Genomic DNA, 19,443 nt, shown 5'->3' with positions numbered 1-19,443 from the left:
TAGCCAGCCTGAGCTTGGGACTGGGCAGTGGGCACTGTGGCCTGGAATGCGTTCATCTGGCTAGTAGCCATCTCTGGCCCCGACTCTCTCATGGCTGCTTACTCGCAATCAAGCGCTTTTTGCATCACAGGTCAGCGACAGTTGAGCTTTGTGTGATTAAACTCTCCCTAGCCACAATGACTCCACTAATATATTCATCTGTCATATATTCCCTCACTTTGGCCTTCTTTTTCCATGTCTGTGTGCATTTGTCATGATCTTGCAGTCCGTAAAACATCATTCTGCATTTTCTACAGTATAGTAACTTGACTCATAATGAACATCTTTCCTAGAAACGGCTTTGAAGCCTGCCTAACCAGTTTTGTAACTTGCCGATCTTTGCCGCTTATTGTGTAGTGTACTTCGCCGGCTTAGTTTGGTAGCATTTTTGCTCTGACAAATTGGCGCAAAGTTGATGAATTCGCCCTGTCTGTAATGTGTTGCGAACTTGTGCCCGGAGCGTCGTCTGTTCAATCCCCGGGACCGGCAGGATCAATCTGGGTGGGTAAAGTGACATGCAGTGCTTGACCCCTCCCTCATTACCACCACTGAGGTGCCCTTGAGCAAGGCCCTTAACCCTAGCCGCTCCAGTGGAGCTGCTGAGTGGCCAGCAGATCAGACTGTACAGTACCCGGTCAGCCTCCAGGTACTGTATGAATGTGTTTGTGAATGTGAACAGGTCAGCCTCCAGATACTGTATGAATGTGTGTGTGAATGTGAACAGGGCGCTCCTGAAAAAGAGAACATTGCTCTGTGAGACTCCCCCAGTATAAATTAAGAAGTAAAAAAAAATATATGTATCCCATGTTGGAGCCAGCTATAGGGCCCTGTGGTTGTGGCGTGTGAAAATCCCTGTGTGAAGCTGTGGGCGTCAGGCGTTCCTACAGTCTAGGGCACATGGTGCACATAAATAATTAATGATATTACACACAAAATTACCCCCCCCCCCCCTATTTTGATGCATTCCTCCAAAATGACCCGGAGCTGTTTTCACACTGTACTTACTGTGAAACATATGACTTATGATTGTCGAAAAAAAAAATGTTAAACAAAATTGCCATTGCCTTCCCCCACTGCGAGAGCTGGTAGGAATTCATGATCTTGCTCAAGGACACTTCAGCGGGGCGAATGCTTGCAGTCACACAGGGGCTTAAACCTTCTGGTCAAAGCATGACATCTCCCTACTACTATGTTACCCTGCAGCCCACTTTGCCACCAGGTCTGGGATGTGTCTACCAGCGCAGACGGCTCACTCCAGTCAACATAGCTCCTCAGGGAGGTCTCTCAACATGGGCCAAATCCACTTTACCTTGTCTCAAACTATCAGCGTATTTTCTCAACAGACGAGCTTTAGCGTCTGGAGAGAGAGAGAGAGAGAGAGAGAGAGAGAGAGAGAAAAAAAGGGAAGCTACATGCAGCATTTCCCCACAATCACAGCTATTATTAGTGGTGGCTTTGGAAAAAATTCCTAAGTAATGAATGTCAAAGTACAGACGGGGGGAAAACGGGACATCTAGCGGGCTAATTTGAAGTCTCGTGGGCTGTTGGAGGAGAAAGTTGGAACGCTGTTAACTTTCTGCAGCACTGTAGAGACCCGTTTCCCTGCCAAACGGGGGCTGTGAACAGCTACAGAGCCAAAGTGAAACGTCACTTCCTGCTTCAGCACTGTACCAGAGATTTTCATCCGTCATTTATTTTCCCGTAGACATTTTGTAAAATGTGTATAAAAATAGTTTTATTTGGTCAAACCAAACGGTTCATATATATTTAGAAACAGGAGAGACCACATAACATTTCACTCGGACCAAAATGTCAAGAAATTGCGGATTTAAAGAAAAAAAAATTTGATGTGCTTTTTTTAAGTTTTGGTCTGAGTGAAATGTTCTCTGGTCTCTCCCGATTCTAAATATTGCTGAACCATTTGGTTTGACCAAGTGAAACTATTTTTAGAAGCATTTTACGAAATATCTATGGGAAAATAAATGGCAGATGAAAATCTCTGGTACAGTGCTGAAGCAGGAAGTGACGTTCACTTTGCCTCTCTATTGCTTTAGCCTATAGTGTTCCTCCTCTGTGGGCGTTTCCCATTGAAATCACAGCCACACCCCACTTCCAAACCATTCGTTGGCATAAAGGGAGCTGCACAATAACAAATCATCTATTGTTTGGGAATCCACTGGTGGGGAAACAACAATAATCTGTCCCACTTTCCCATTGTATCACTGTCCTGGAATGTATGTGACATTGGCCTGAACAAACCTGGGTCATTCAATCAGCATGAAACGATGGAATGCTGTTTCACATTTTCATTGAACAATCTCATCATTCAAATTGTTGCCAGCAAATATGAGTATGGCATATTCAACTCTTAACTAAATGTAATTTAAAGTTTCATAAAAACCACTCAAATCAGTGATTATGTGGCAGTTGAAGTTAGTTTACAAAAACACTTGTATCAGAAGATTTTGACATGTTTTTCAATCATATAACCGTTCTTTTCCTGCTGTTGATTGCGCGAGCTTTAGCAGCATTACTTTCAGAGATCGAGATGGAAATGGTCAATATTCCAAGAAATCTAAGCCAAATCCCAAATGTGAACCAGCCAATGCAGCTAAGTAAAGTACAAGTCACTCAAGCCCTCTAGTGGCTGTCCCACAGATACAACCTAGTGTCCGGTTCAGTGTGTGTGTGAGGAGAGGGGGGGGGGGGGGGGGTTAGGTTAGTGGCCATGTGTCCTGACACAACAGTATGCCATCTATCTGAACTCTTACTACCCCCGTTGCCTCCCCATCACCCAGACATGTCCTGGATGATCAAAGATGTTCTGGAAACCACATTTTCTGTTTTCCTATGCCAGATATTCACATATGTAGGAGATCATGAGCTTGAGGCACAAATGAGGATATTAATATAAGGCAGGCAGCACAGCCAAAGCGCCTCTCTCTTCCTCTCCTCACACAAAATCAATTCCATTGTTGGTGGTGCCGTTTATTTTCTGTGATGTGGGGAACACGTAATGTTAATATAGCCAACATCATCCTCATACTTGTCCTTCTGTGTTCCAGCTATGCCTTGGCAGATGAGGCCTACCGCTCACTAAGGGACCAGGACAAGGACCAGTGCATCCTCATCACAGGGGAGAGCGGTGCTGGGAAAACTGGTAAGTCCTAATAACCTCAATGGAACATGCACATAAGACAGTTTTAACAATCCAGTAGCTGCTGCGCAGAGATAAGTCTGGGGGCGGGGGCAGACATGCTGACTATTACAGGTTTGACCACATTCTTATGAAGTCTAGTGCTCCAAGTGGTCATTGCATATATAATTCACATCCATACTGCTCGGACAAGGCCAGACGTCCATATTAGCCAGATGGTGGCCCAGGCCTACAGTACATTTCAGCATATCCACAATTAATTAATGTCAGGTGTGCCTGATTACTGTTGTTGTGACTGCAGCAGTCAGGCACACCTGACATTAATTAGTTCATCCAATAGTGTAGGACATTAAACCAAGATGCCCTACTCATTTCAGGAAGTAGTGGAGTTGTGCAAGTAGTCTATTGGCCATGTCTGCTATGTGTGGGAATCCGGATTAAGGGTGTGTGTCCCAGTCGCTGCACTAGTCCGTCCTCTGGTTGGTCGGGGCGGCTGTTCGGCCAGAAGCAGAACTGCGGGGATAGCGCGATCCTCCCATGCGCTACGCCCGGCTGTTGAAACTCCTCGCTGTCATGTGAAAAGAAGCAGCTGGCGACTGCGCATGTATCGGAGGAAGCATGGTGCTAGTGGACAACTCTCCCCAGATTGGCAGAGGGGGTGGAGCACCACAGCAGGGGGAATTGGCAAAGTACAATTGGGAGGAAATGGGAGAAAAATCGTAAAAATAAACGAAAACGAAAAGAAAAAATGTGGTGTTCAACTTCATGCCCCTCGTCCCTTACTTCCATTAGTTTCTAATATTTTCGAATAGAATAAAATTCTGCATACCATACAGAAACCCTGGAGGAATGGAATTTTCTCACTTACCGGTAGTCCAAGGTCCTTGACTTAGTCAGCCATGTTGGCAGTGTGGTGTTCCAGCCCAGGCTATAGAGTTGGCAGTGTGGTGTTCCAGCCCAGGCTATAGAGTTGGCAGTGTGGTGTTCCAGCCCAGGCTATAGAGTTGGCAGTGTGGTGTTCCAGCCCAGGCTATAGAGTTGGCAGAAGACGAACTGTTGGAAAGCAGCCGCCAGCTATAGAATGATCTCATCCTGTCGAGCAGACACATACTCTGACACAGTAAATGTCAATCGTATACCTTGCTCTTGTCATAGACAGTATGAGGTTGGCTGTTTGCTCCCTTCAAAGCTATCGGCTATCACAGAGCTATCATTGAGCTGTAATGTTTGTTTCTTTGGTTTCACTAGTTAAATTCTTGTCTCATTTCTGCTTAAGAAACCATGGTTGAGATTTTTTAGAAACACTACTGTTTGTGTTTGTCAGTGTGACTTCTGAAGTCTCCAAAAATCAAAACGGGCGCTTTACTCACTGTTTGATGTTGTTCGCTCATTCATGGTTAACGCCCGAAGGGGTCTTTTCCATCATCACAGCACGGCAGTTACTGGTGCCTACACTTGATGTTAATGGGAAGCTGCGTCTGATCTGAACTCTAATCATGGCCGCTTGTCATCTGCCAGGCTGGATGTGCACGTGTTTGCCGGCTTAAGCCTCTATAAAGTGTGGTAGGCAGTGATTAACGCAGTGTCACTTCACTTGACTCCTCTCCATTTGGTCCCTATTAAAAGCTGAAACACATGGCCTGCGTCTCAGCAGAGTGGGAACGCTGAAACTTGTGTTTACAGCAATAGCCTTGATCCCATGTCTCTGGATCTTCTCTTCTGTTCTCTTCTCTTCTCTCTTCTCACACTACATTTCACAAACCCTGTATACAATTCAGACTGATCATGTGCCACATCTAATCAGCTAGTCTTTTCTTTATCTTTTCTCTTCCTGTGCATCTGCAACCTCTCACGAGTTTAAGAAATATCTACTCCTGGAAGCTGGTCAGCCAAGTCAGGAAGATGAAGTTGAACTTGAGTAGCTTTGTACAGGAATAAGTGCGGCCGACCTAAATGTGCCCGCTTCTCCAGTATGGAGTCACTGTCACTCAGCTCTTGCCCAGTGTTTGTGAAGATCTGCCCAGCCGTGGTTTGTTCTGTTGAATGAAAAACTGACAGAGGATATTATCACATGCCAGCATAGTCTACAGGAGATGCTGCATACTTTGGCTGTCTGAGAGATCACAAAGGAATTTGATTTTTCTGCTCTAAGGCCATGTTCACATTACAGGCAAATCCGAGTGTGTCTGCACTGCCACAAATCTGATTTGGGTAAGTGTTCAAGTCGGATCTGTGTGTCCAGATACAATGAGCCAATGAGCCAACATACAATGTTTCTGGCAGTGTTTGCATGTCTGCTCTCTGCTCTTCAAGTCCCCGCCCCCTGCAAAAGACACTCTCAAATCTGATTTGGGTGATCAGCGCGTCCACACTCAAGTCACATCAGTCGAAAGCAGATTGGAAACTACCTCCATATGTGGTTTGGGACAAGTGACACAAATCAGACTTGGAGCGTCCAGACTCATAAAAACAACCTGGATAGAATCATTAATAGCTCATAAAGTTCACAAATCAGATTTGGCCTCCTAGTCTGAACATGGCCTAAGAGATAAAAGAAATGCCATAGTGTTTGTTACTTAGCTATCCAACTTTATTTTTTATGCAGCCTCAATTGTTTGGCCTACCCACCCTCCAGCCCAGTACATCCCATAAAGGACATATGCTTGTGTGTGTGTGTGTGTGTGTGTGTGTGTGTGGGGACCATTTTCTGTACCCTGTACCCTCATCAGAAGTCTGTGCCACTAACTGCTGCCAAGCCCTTCTCTATCCTGCCTTGGCACATCTCGTCAGACCTCGTCAGTTCTGGGTCACTGTTTTCTCGCTGGACAGGAGAGATGATCTAGACAGACACCTCCATCCTGTAAGGCACGTCATGTTGTAGCAGACAGCCAGATATCCTATAAGCCTGTCACCCACAATCTGATTTTTGGATGACCCTTCTCTCCATCAGCAACACACACACACATGCACAGCAGCACACATGCACACTCTCTTGCCTCAGTCCCAACATGAGAATGTATTCTGGCTGAATGGGGGATAATTTCAGCAGGGCCAAATTTAAGGTTTGGTTCTGGTAAGCGTCCTCTATGTTCCCAGTGAAGTCAGTAATGTGGATGATGCTAACTTGATGTAATAATGGTAACCATCTGACGAAACAAGGTGGGTGTTCATTATGAGGTGTGTCAAATGGGGCCTCCTCCACTCGCCACTCGGGGCCCCAGACTAGAGGAGTGCTCCACACCCTCCGTCCATGATGGGGCTCTGGGGGGATGATGTAAGGGGGAGTTTTTTAATGGGGGAAGGGGGGGGAGGTTAACGGTTAGATGGGGTGGATATGTCACACTTGTTCCTCGGCCATGTGTAGCAGAGGCCTTGACCTAATATTTGTGTGTGTGTGGTGTGTGTGTGTGTGTGTGTGTGTGTGTGTGTGTGTGTTCCAGAGGCCAGTAAGCTGGTGATGTCATACGTGGCGGCGGTGTGTGGGAAGGGCCAGGAGGTGAACAAGGTCAAGGAGCAGCTGCTGCAGTCCAATCCCGTACTAGAGGGTGAGTGGAGGGTCCTGTCTGGCTGGCACCAGTCCAAAGAGGCTGCAGCTCTTAACAACACATTTGGGATATCGTACCCACTTATTTTGCAAATGTCACCCCACCAGTCCACTATATGTCACCCCACTAGCCCACTACAGTATATATGTCACCCCACCACTCTGCTATGATAACATGCCATTTTGTTCATAAACACGTTTGTCCACTTTGGGAGAAAAATTGTGAACCTGAATTGTGTATCCTCAGAAGGAGCAGTGATCCCCCAAATAAATTTCCTCGTCGCAAAATTCCTGAGTGATAGTTTTAGCTAACTGAAGACATAGGATGTCAGAGATTAAACTCCAACAACAACCAAACATAACCTTCGGATAGAGACCCTGACAAATCCTTAGGCCCGAAAATGTCACAGAATTATTAGCAAAAAATAAACAAAAAACAAAACAGGAGCCCTGTAAAACGTTCACGGCCATTTCCATAATCCTTCTTTTTCCAGCATATCCCCAGTAATACCACACGTAGGGGTAAAGCCCCCCCCCCCTCCCCGCTGGCACAGGAACAGCTGTGTTTTAATTGGGGGCAGTAGACAGGAAGTGCCCATGAATGATGGAGCTGTGTGCCCGCTCGGCCCCGGCACATCTGTAAGAGTTTATCCCATGCCGGTGTGTAACAGCCCCGTATGCTCCAAACATCCTGCTGCTCACAATCCCAACATCCTCTCTGTCACGCTCTGGAACTCTCTTTAGTTGTGTCGTCCTCGCACTCTGTTTCCTCTGTCCCTCTCACTCGCTTTAGCTAGATCTCCTTCAGTCCTGTCGCTATTCTCGGTCCTTCTCTCTCCACCCTCCTGCTGCAGTCACAACAGACTACAGTAGGAGTGTTAACGATGGACTTCACTTCAGCATGTGTTAATCACCTATTTTAGTATCAGCAATTAAACACTGTTAGACTGACCATGTGAAAATGTGGTCTGAAGGGAGAGGGAAGTAGATTGGGGAGTAGTACAATAGGATTGCACGTGCACGCTTGTTCATGATGCATTCAAGGTAGTACTCATAACAACAAAAGTATTCCTTGTCAGTAACTTTTGAACATTGTTGTTTACATATGTTTATTAAGTGTGTGTGCGCATACACACACACACACACACACTGAAGCATTTTGACTCAATGTGGCGTGACTGCTATGTTCAGCCCGTCCTAAGCCTGGAAAGCTCCAGTGCTTTGCTTAATCCATACAGAATGATGGGGCTTCATCAGTACAAATGGCTCTGAGATCTGCTTGTCATGTCTGATTGACAGCTAGCTGGAGTGAAGGCACGGCCTTCAGGATCATTCATAAGTTCAGGAATGAAACAGACTTTCATGTTAGTCTTTCATGAACTATGAGCACATAGATGGCCTGTCTGTATTACACACGTTGTTTTCTAATATGTGCAATTATGATAATGATTTTCCTCCTTTTCAGCGTTTGGAAATGCTAAAACAGTGAGGAATGACAACTCGTCCAGATTCGTAAGTATGCTCTTGACCATTTATTTGCTTAGGATTATGCACAGCGAGCTTTTGATCCAGACGTCAGTCAAACAAACCCGGGGTTATTGTCACTATTCTCTTTTCTTCTCTTAGTTTTGTCTCGATTGAAGTTTTTCTCTTTCTCTTGTCGCAAATTTTTCTAATTCATTTGTACTATGCCCCATAGTCTTTCTTTTCCTTGCTTTTCTTTGTTCCTGTCTGCATCCTCCTCCATTTCCTTATAAGGGTATGGGTGGGTGTAACGCGCCTTGTGTAGTCCCCTGCAGCTGGGAATCGAACTCTGCACTGGGAGCACTTCAGCAGACACGCCCCCATAGTTTCAGAGCAGAGAATACTGCTTATTTTTTTTCATGATTTTGAAACCTATTTTTTAATTCATCATGTTTGTTTGATTTGATAGGGATGTTAATGGTATTTTCTAGTAGGAAGCTTGTATCTAGCGTCCTTCCCATATGACGTGAATGCAGCATGTGTATCAGTCATCATGACACACAGACACGACGTGACGGTTACAGTAAGAGAGCTGAGGGCATCACAGGGTGCAAACTCGGGACAGCCCTAACCGTTTTGGCAGCCACAGCCAGAGCTCTGAAACAGGGCTCTTCTTCCAAGATATTGCTGTGTTTGAGGAAGCCCTTACTGCAGTTTATTCTGCCAAGATTCCCACTCCCATCTTGTGTTTTCCAAGGAAGAATGACTGATGTGCTACGCCCCTGTCTTATGCCAGACTGGGCGTCATCTCTGTTACAGTAGCACAGTTGATATATTGCGCTCCATGCAGACTAGCCTGTCTCTGTGCTAGTGTGCAGGCTTTGTCGGAGGCAGAGATGTAGTTTGACTGTCCTTTGACCTACACTGCTGCACATCAACTATACACTGTGGCCGAATGCCTGAACAAACACAAGGCTGTCACTATGTCCCTCTCCACTGAGTTGGCCAACACGTTCTACTGTGATCAGATGCTAGAAAAAGAAAGCAAACTCTCTTTTGCTTTGTGCTAGTTTTCTACTTTTTGTTAACCTTCCGAGTTGCGAGGCAGCTGATTTCGCACGATCACGCGAGAAATCCCATCTTGCCACGCTCCAAGCTATTGGTTTAACTCCCTCCCAGCAGTGGGCCCGATCAATCCACATCCAGAGGCAGCTACGGCCTGGATTTAGGTGTGACGACAGCGAGAAGCGATTGCGTGATTGACGGATGGTTCATCCAATCACCTGCCAGTTATTTCTTTTAACGTGCCTGTCATTTTCCAGTTTCCAAAGATGAGGTCCCAGATGGTTCTGTGTAACAAATCGACTGGCAGTGTTTTGCATCTTTTTCCCCACGTTTTTCCACACATAACTCACTTTGACAAGGTAGCACTTGTTTAACACTTAGGTTTCAAGCTCTTCCTGTTCCTACCCCTACAGTGGTTTGAAGATGACTAAGCCGAAGAAACTCGATTGAGTGTAGACAGAGACGGCATCATAGGAATGATTCTCTGCAGAGAGCTTTTCATCAGAGACACTAATGATCCATCTGTTGATTTCCAGACACTGGCAATATGGAATGAGACATTTCATTTTTGGAGAACACTCTTTTATCAGGGGAGCTATTCTCACTGCTGCACCAGGGCCTCAGGCCTCCCCGCTGGATGCCAGTTAGCCATAGCTCATCATCACCTAGGAATCAAAGGAATCAAAGTGTCACTTGATTTTGCAGAGGGCCACAGACTGATTGAGTTCAGCTTTAACCCTCTCGCCTGTTCTGAGGGCCTGTCTGCTTATAAATAAAGGGACAAATCTAACTGCCCCACACACACACACACACACACACACACACACACACACACACACACACAGGAGGACTCACTGTTCTGATTCCACAGCTTCAAACAGAAGGAGAAAGTGGGGCAAAAAGGTCATTTCCTCTACAGAGGCCAGCTATTTCAAAGCAATCCTGTTTGTGATTGGCAGCTGGTTTTATGAATGCATCTCTGGCCTGGAGGCTGTGACTTTTATGGAGTTTGAGGGGAAGGAGTGTAATTGGGTCTTCTGGGGCTTGTGTTTCACTGCGGGTTCGCTGTGAACCCGCACCACTGAAGCTTGTCATCAAAAGGTGGGCCAGGGGACTCAATTAATCCCATTGGTCTATTTGACCTTATTTTGTCAGTGTGTCAAATGGCCTAGAGAGGGTGGAACAGGTCATTGCCTTGGTAAGATGAGACCCCTCTTTTCTGTTCATCTTTCAGTAGCCTATGATGAACTATGATATGGTAATCAGGCTGTTTGGGTTTCTCTACTAATTAACTTAACTGCTGCATTCTGGTCCACAGGGGAAGTACATGGACATCGAGTTTGACTTCAAAGGCGATCCTCTGGGTGGAGTCATCAGCAACTGTGAGTATTATTGGGTGGAATATCCCTTTTTATAAAACAGTATGTCCTAGTAAACCTTTGTAAAAAAAAAAAAAAAAAAAAAAAAATCCTGTAAGTGATTGTGCAGCGATGATTAATGGCACAGTGACACAAATCTTCGCTGACTTGCTTTCTCATAAGATAAGTTCCTTCCTCTTCTGATATCTTTATGAACCTGATTGCCCACTGACACAATTAACTCAGTTAAACAACAGCCCGTACAGGCATCCCACTTTGAGCATGGCTTGTCACATACATTTTAACCTCATGTAGCACTAGCCATACCTCCGACTCAGACGCCGGCAGTTTGGAGAAATTCTCCTCTTAAAATGGGGGGATAACAAGAGCCTGCGGAGCCAAAGGCAGTGTTGATTGGCTCTGGGTTTGAAATAGATTTCTCGCAAAAAAAAAAAAAACTGCACCTCTGGTTTGTTTTTCTGCCCAGGTAGAACAAGTTTCCATCATTATAGTGTTGCGATTTCTCCAAACTTCTGTTATTTGAGCAGGAGTCTGGCTATGTGAGGTTACATGCACACAGACATACACATAGATACATATACACGCGCGCACACACACACACACACACACACACACACACACACACACACACACACACACACACACACTCCCTGCGACAGTGGGTAATCAAAGCATGCAGTATCCTGATGCATCCCGCTGCCCCATCAAAGTGAGCAGGGAGTTGGATCAATAGTTTGATTTTGTTGCCAGTCAGTCAGTGGCACAGCACTAAAAACACACCGTGAACTGGAACATGTCCGACACTCCCTCTATTTAAAAATGTCCCAAATTATTTGGAAAATGTAATGTACCGGTAATAGGGCTGCAACTAATGATTATTTTTTTACTGATTAATCAGTTGATTATTTTCTCGACTATTTGATTACCGTAGTTGTTTGGTCTATAAAATGTAAACGTCGATCGCTTTTTCCCAAAAGCCCAAGATGACGTCCTCAAATGCCTTCTTAAAGGAGGACTTACCTCCAAAACACTTTTTTTCAGCTTTTAACCAATATATATGACTTTGGGGGTGATGTGTGAAGAATTCTGGTCAAAATTTCCACATTTGACACCAAACTGTTGCCATTTTACCATTTGTATCATTTTTCAGCAGCATACCTGGCATAAGCGCCCTCTAAAGGTCGAACACTGCTTTTTTTTTCTTTTCTCAAATGAATGGGATATTTGACACGTCGTTACGTCACGGTGTTCCCAAAGACTATGGGATTTCAAGATAATTACTCCCCTACCCCCCCTGTACCCTTTCGGCTCCTCAGAACTCCAAGCCTATTCCTATTGAAGTTTGCTCTTAAAATACTGAACCAAACGTCGTCAAAGTTGGCACATGTCTTAATTATAGTTAGTTTCCCGCTGAATGTGTCATTACTTTATTAATATCTTACCTGGATAAGCTCGAATGATGATGTTTATATTATCAGTCCAAGTTGGAAGCACTTTCTCCAGCCCAGGCAGGCGGGAGCGGGCGGGAGAGAGTCGTACTGTAACCTCATGGACGAGCCCCAAGCTCCGCGGGCGCGCGCAGCAGCAGCTGGGCTCTCTGTGCTCTGAGAGCAGAGAGAGCAGTCTGATATTTCCGCAAACAAATATCGTCGCAGTTTACCGCACATGTAAAATATAACGCTATACTACGACGTGACAACGTGACAAAGCTTCTCTAAACACATCGGCTATCGCACACCAGCTATTTCTGTCTGTGTTTGTTTGTTGCTCCGTGAGGTTACAAGCGCCCCATGCATGCAGCAGGCTGTTTCGCCAGCCGGGGTCTGGCAAGAGGGAGGCGGCGCAGCCTGCACTGCGCTGAGAGGAAAACTTTTGCACAACTTTTAACAAGAATCACGAAAAGCCCCCAAACTAAAATGAAAAAGGGACTATATGGCAACTTGGACGAGGGAATGACGTAGAGAAATCTTGCATTGTGTTACCCCAGAACGGGGGGTTTGTCGTATTGTGCGGTGTGCTGCTGTAACGAGCCCACGTCACTTTGCTCTCGTAACGTAGTTTAACTCGCTGCCATAGAGATACATGCAGAAAAATAATTAAATTTCTAGTTCGCCACTGAATTACCAAATTGATATAACTTAAAACCATTTTGAGCAAAGCTGTTTCCAAACAGGCCACCAGCGTTGTCTAGTTGTTGATATTTATAAAGATATTGCCCCTCTCAAATAAATTATTTTTGAGGCAGTAGGCAAACTGTAATGGCGTCGATTTCCGAAAAAAATCTTGACTTGAACACAGCCAAAGAGTCTAGTATAGACAAGAGTACCGTATATGTCATTTCCTGGTTTTTTCCATAGGTATTTTCAAATCACTGTTCTAATACATATCTAGGGGGTAAGTCCTCCTTTAAAGAAAGCAGAAATTATTCATATTTAATAAGAAGCTGGAATGAGAGAAGTTTTGTTTTTTGTTTTTTCTTAAAAATTAGTCTAAACGATGAATCGATTATTTAAAGAAAAAATGCCAATACATTTTATGTCGATTGACTAACCAATTAATCAGCTAATCGTTGCAGCTCTATAATGTGATATATTTTGTAATTTACCGTAAACATGTTTCTGTCTTGTTCTTCATATCCATTGTCCCTTCATTCAGATTTTCAGTCTAGGTTAGCAGCACCATGGGGTTAGCACCTTTTCTTTTTAGGTAGAACCTTTTCTATCTAATATGTAGCATTGATTAATGCTCCATTCAAATGAATCGACATTTACGGACGAATCAACAAGAGACGTTCCACCCACTCACATTTCTCCTCACAGCTCCCCCTTCTTTTCTTGTTTTGGTTTCATCTTGCCTCCCTTCACTCTGTGTGTGTGTGTGTGTGTGTGTGTGTGTGTGTGTGTGTGTGTGTGTGTGTGTGTGTGTGTGTGTGTGTGTGTACACTGTTTTGTCTGTGCTGAGTTTTCTGCCAGAGGTCACGGAAACAAAGATGGACGCTTATGGCAGAGGCACACATGAGCCTGTGTGTGTCAGTCTGTTGAGTTAGTCCAACACAGGGAAACGTCTAAAGGAGAGCCACGGACATGTGACTGCTTCAGACAGGGCTGTCTGGACAGGCAGACAGACAGAGACAGGCAGACAGACAGACAGAGACAGGCAGACAGGCAGGCAGGCAGGCAGGCAGACAGAGAGCTTGCTCTTTGTCTCTTAGCTCATGCCTCCCTTTCTTCCCCTCTTTGTGCAGCCTCTGCTCCCACAGGCACAGCACTTTTTTCCAATTCTTTATTTAGAGGATAGTTGAGAACAATTCAGCAATCACAAAGAAATAGCCTTGCGGTTACAGAGAGCATTAGAAGAAGTCTGCAATAAATGAACAGCATGACTTAATTAAGCTCTCCCTTCTCGTTATCACTTCTTTTTACAATCTACTACTATTTTACACTCCGAAAGAGGGATGTACAATAACCAAGATATGCACTAATATGTTGGGAGATAATCCAGTAAGTTATCTAGGTTGTAATACAAAAAATTGGTTAGGGGACCAGGCAACAGCAAAAAACAACAACACAAAAACTAAAATACAGTCAGCAGCAACGAATCTATTCATTTGTTACCTCCATGAAATGTGGCCATGACTGTCGTGCGTAGAAGACCCATTCTGACCATAACTTAATAAATTCTTCCAGTTGCAAGCAAAGTGAAAAAGTAACTTTTCCCCCCACAGCGCTTTCTATAACCCAGATAGAAAAACAAGAGCCACAGACTGACTTGTTGCTGCATAGAGAGAGGAGCATCATCTCTCATCTTTGTGTGATGCCAGTGCTCAGTAGCTCTGCTAATGACAGTGCGGTTCATCTCCGAGCTTTTTGGCAGCCAAACAGACAAAGCCTCGAGTCAAAACACCACAACAGGATATGGGCGCCTTTTTTGTAGCCACACTGCTACTTTAATGTATGTTTGCTTATCTAAAGGAGCATATCCTGAACACAGCATGCCACAAATAGCATTCAGGATGCTTTACAGCAGGCAGGGGAGAGCTGGCTAGCTGTGCTACTAAAAAGCAATAAGAGACAACTGGGCTGTTTGGCTGTGCAAAAGGTGGAAAGTCACATCAGAGCCCCTTAGGGTGAGAACGTCTCCCCCCTTCCTTCATCTTCATATGATGTGTTTGAGCCTGCTTGCAGATGGCTATCTGCACAAAGCAAAACAGGGATTTGGTGTATTAAAAATACACACATTTCAAAGCTTTTTTACAGCGAAAACATGAAGTGAAAGAATAAGTAGCTCTTCAGTTTGTTTCCCCCCCACATTCTGCTTCTTCTGACCACTGCTCTGTATTGGTGCTGCCAGCCACTCACTAAAGAGAGCTTGTATTATTGATGAGCCGGCTGCTCTAGAGCCACTTAAAACCATACAGGGCGAGTGGGCGCCACAGATTCATGTTCAGCCCGCCAACGCCGATAACCCCGGTTCTCTGCGTAAAGCTCTTTGGAGGAGGAGGAGCAGGAGTGCACCTCTAAAGGTGGTGTGAAGTGGTCCTTCGTTCCCAGCCTCTCACTGCCCACAGACTGGATGAGTCAGAATTTGCCAGGTGAGAACTGAAGATCAGCAAGACCCGGAGCGGCTCTCGCTTGGCCAGGACTACGGTGTTATTGAAGATAGCAGTTGCCGTAGGTCTAATTCTAAAATGTTTGTTGTTTTCAAAGCAACATAAAATTACATGCTTTTCTAACCGGAGAAACGGAGCGTTCTTCTTGTCCTGCCGGAGTGGCCGTGTAGTAGATCCCAAGCAACCACAGTCACTGCTCAGTTCTGTAATTGGTCTTTAATTAAATCATGCTAAGTCCATTGCGGTGGACATGATGGATCGCCTTTTCATCAGGTAGTGTTGCACTTGGTCGGTAGCCCAGGAGCAGCGGCTGACGTTTGATCTCCTCGTGTGGTTTCTGTCCTGTCCCAGCTATATACACTCTCTCTCTCTCTCTCACACACACACACACACACACACACACACACACACACACACACACTCTCTCTCTCTCTCTCTCTCTCTCTCTCTCTCTCTCTCTCTCTCTCTCTCTCTCTCTCTCTCTCTCTCTCTCTCTCTCTCCCCCTCCCTCTCTCTCTCTCTCTCTCCCTCCCTCTCCCCCTCACACACACACAGGAACATAATGAACAATGGGAGAACCAACACTGGCTCTGTCGTCTTGGCAACTCAAATATTTGTTTGGACCACCAGGGACCCATCTATTACCCGTATTCCACTGGCACTTTTGGCCACGCCAAACCAAAACCATGCTGCACTGATTTTCTTTTCATACAAACTGTTACACGGCGAGCCGTGCCGTGGGGCCAAAGCGCGCTGGATCCGCCTCCCAGCGCGCTGCGGTGACCGTGGCCATGACGACCCCCCTTCTCCCCCTTTAACAAGGGTGTGTTGCAAGAATCACCTCCTCCTGTCTGTGCTGGAGAGCAAAGAGAAAGACGTTTGTTGTAGCTTCTAACTGAATCTCTGTGGTTTGGAGTTTCGTTTCGTTCCCGTGCTTCAGTTTGTACTTTCAGATAGCTGCTTTATTTTACCATTTCCAGCCATATCGGAGCGGTGTAATGTTACAGCTGAGCTGATCAAATCATTTCCTGCTGCTGTTGCTTCATATTAAAAGCTTCCACTGAATCAGTGGAACAACAAAACAACAAAAACCTTCCTCTAGTTTGTCAGTGCCACTGACAAACTAGCGGAAGGCTTTTGTTGTGAAGAACTTATAGGGAATGCAATGTTTATCCATCGTTTTACAGCCGCCTAGTGGTGACTAGTCAGTCACACAGCCATATCGCTGCTGTCGCTACTCTGTGGCTCAAGACAAGCGTGTCATCAGTTAAAGACACACCTTCAAGTGGGTAGCCCAGCCCTGTTGTATGGAAACGCAATTCCAGGCCATGCTGCCGTGCCGTGTCGTGCCAGCACTTTAGCATGGAAAAAGGGTATAAGCTCCATACAGTGCCATGCCAGCACTTTAGCATGGAAAAAGGGTATAAGCTCCATACACATGTGGGCTGGACACTCGCCTCTTTAATACTTAGTGCAGGGACACCTCTGTGAATCACCACTTTAACCTTTCCTAGCTGAAGGCTATTGTTAGGAACTTGACTGTTGTGTTTCATTGTTTCCGTTTGCTGTTCTCCTCTTACCTCCTCAGATCTGCTGGAGAAGTCGCGGGTGGTGAAGCAGCCAAGAGGAGAGAGGAACTTCCACATCTTCTACCAGCTCCTGTCTGGAGCCTCCGAGGACACCCTGAGTGAGTCCCAACACCAGGGGGGAGACGTATTTGAAGACGAGCGTATGCCACAAATGGAATTTCTCTCCCGCTGTCTCTGAGAGTCATAGCAGATAGAAATATATTTAGCTGCACTAGGCAAGATTTTGCTGTGCACAAGGCATTTTCCAGCAAGCTTATAAGAACACATGGTTAATACATTAATGACGCTGTCTTCTCCTTGCCTAACAAACACCACAGAGAACAAAGACGGGCCCTGAAGCCTGTTCCCTCTGTTTGCTTTCCAGCCGAGTGGGGGCATTGTTTTATGTCCCGCACACAGGAGGACAATATAATGGGCATTGACTCTGTGCACCAGAGTCCACACATCAGAGGGGCTTGATTCGACTGTAGTTAATGCAACCCGTAATCAAATACGACACATGCGCCAGCGAGAGGAATAGATTTCCTTGATACTAGATCCGGGGCTTTTAAGAGGGCCATTCGATCTTCCAGAGTAATGCGCACAACAGCAGCTTTGTGACTTGATGCGTTGCATAGAAATGTTGCTTGGGGTGGCAGCAGTGACCTGGAGGTTAGAGAAGTTTGGAACTTCTCCTTGAACCGGTTTCACTCTGCAGCATGTAGGTGTGTAACTTTCCGTCGTCTTGCTACCGGCCCCCCTTGGCATTTAAAGTGAGTAGGATTCACTATGCTCTTTGGATTGAGTGGATTGAGTCAGTCTGCCAGGCTAAATGTGGTTTCAATAGAAAGTTTGTGTCTCACAGAGAAGCTGAAGCTAGACCGAGACTTCAGCAAGTACAACTACCTGAGCCTGGACTCAGCCACCGTCAACGGGCTGGACGACGCCGCCAACTTCAGGACAGTCAGAGTGAGTACTGCACACACACTGCACACGTTTGTCTTACTCATATTAACCCTTAGCCCTTCCCTTAACCTTATTATGATTCTAATCTTAACCCTAAACATAAGGTCCTAACCTAACCTCGATAAAATGTTCTCACAAGATAAGATAAGTTGCCACTTTATGGATCCCCATGGGGAAATTCAGGTGCCACAGTGCCAAGGAAATCAAGTAGTAGTAATATGGTAGTAAGGTATACAAAAAAATTGAATACATTTGCAATAAAGGTAATGTACATAAGAAATAATGAATTGTTCTAAAGTTCTGTTCTAAAGTTCTGTTCTTGAACCAGTTTGAGTTTCAGAAGTACCAAAACACACTCATCACAAACACAGCACCTCTCCAGTGGCGTTCCACACTTGCCTGTGGTTGGTTCATGTGGCTTCTGTTACAGAGGGCAAAGTTGCTCTGCTCTCTCCTTATCTCCTTGATGGTAACCACCATCGCTCCCGTCCTCCTGATTGTGAAAACACTCAACAGCCTCCCCCATACCTGTTGCACGCATAGTCGCATACGCATAGCCATATGAACTTTGAACTAGCAGGTTGGCAATAACGAAAGAGGAAGATTTCCATCTGCACACACACACACACACACACACACACACACACACACACACACACACACATGCACAAAAGTCACATCAATGGTTCACCTCGTACAGTAGTGCATGGTGGCAGCAGCGTTTCTGTGGGAAAACTACAACAGGTGAAGGGGCAGCTGCTTCCTTATTCACCTATACGTGCTTACACATGCGGGTGTGTGTGTGTGTGAGCGCGCGCACACACACACACACACACACACACACACACACACACACACACACACACACACAAAACCTTGTCTCCATGTACAATGCCACTCCCACTGATGACTCATAGGATGTTGTGTCTATAAGAACCCATTTTCACTGCACTCGGTTGTTGTCCGTCCCGCTCCACTAAGCTCTACTACCTTCTGCTCCTGCTCTGTTGTATTCTAATGCAGTGGTTTCCATGTCAAGTTCCCTAAACTGACACGAATTAGACCAGGCGGTCCATATAAGATTCTTGATCAGATTATTGCTTTTAGACATTTTATTGCAGAAACTGTATGAAACCCATGACCAAAATAGTCATCAATTCTGTCGTTGTGTTACTTGGATGTAAAGAATAAAAGTATTCCCCTTTTTGCTGGGGACCCCCTGGAACCTCCTCAAGGATCTCTGGGGGTCCCCAGACCGCGCTTTCAGAACCATTGTTCTACTGAAGGGATGGGCAAAGATCGTGCTGCCATCTTTTGTTTCGTGACCCTCCATGGCACATGCTTGCTTATCACTGTTCTAGCGTACTCGTCGTCTCTTGCATCTCAGCACATCCTGCTTCTCAACACCTTCTCACATTTTTTCCTTAGCGTTCCCCATACAGCTGCGGTTCACTAATGGAAACACAATAGAGGCCGTTCCGTCTGAACAATGGGGTTCTCCACAGGGTATGAAGCCTTGCTGGTCAACAGGTTTTTTTTCCACCCTTCCTCAACCTCCGTTACATTTACTGTGTTGTCACAATGCCAGCATTTTTACTTCTTTACTAGCACTAAATGTAATATCTAAAAATGTTATACAACTTCGGTTCCCT

At 45.4% G+C, this 19,443-nt stretch overlaps 1 protein-coding gene across 3 annotated transcripts in view; it reads left to right on the top strand.

The window, feature by feature from the left end:
- Positions 1-19,443, top strand: part of myo1b (myosin IB) — a 109,496-nt gene that overhangs the window by 57,325 nt on the left and 32,728 nt on the right. For all 3 annotated transcript variants that reach the window (XM_083638765.1, XM_083638764.1, XM_083638763.1), the window contains exons 4-9: positions 3,105-3,199; positions 6,637-6,741; positions 8,206-8,252; positions 10,588-10,651; positions 16,846-16,944; positions 17,691-17,794. In XM_083638765.1, the coding sequence (XP_083494891.1) occupies positions 3,105-3,199; positions 6,637-6,741; positions 8,206-8,252; positions 10,588-10,651; positions 16,846-16,944; positions 17,691-17,794 (514 nt within the window). The remainder of the gene's footprint in view (positions 1-3,104; positions 3,200-6,636; positions 6,742-8,205; positions 8,253-10,587; positions 10,652-16,845; positions 16,945-17,690; positions 17,795-19,443) is intronic.

The sequence above is a fragment of the Poromitra crassiceps genome, assembly GCF_964638095.1.
Source record: "Poromitra crassiceps genome assembly, chromosome: 6".
Lineage (NCBI taxonomy): Eukaryota > Metazoa > Chordata > Actinopteri > Beryciformes > Melamphaidae > Poromitra > Poromitra crassiceps.
This window is presented reverse-complemented; position numbering and strand designations above follow the sequence as displayed.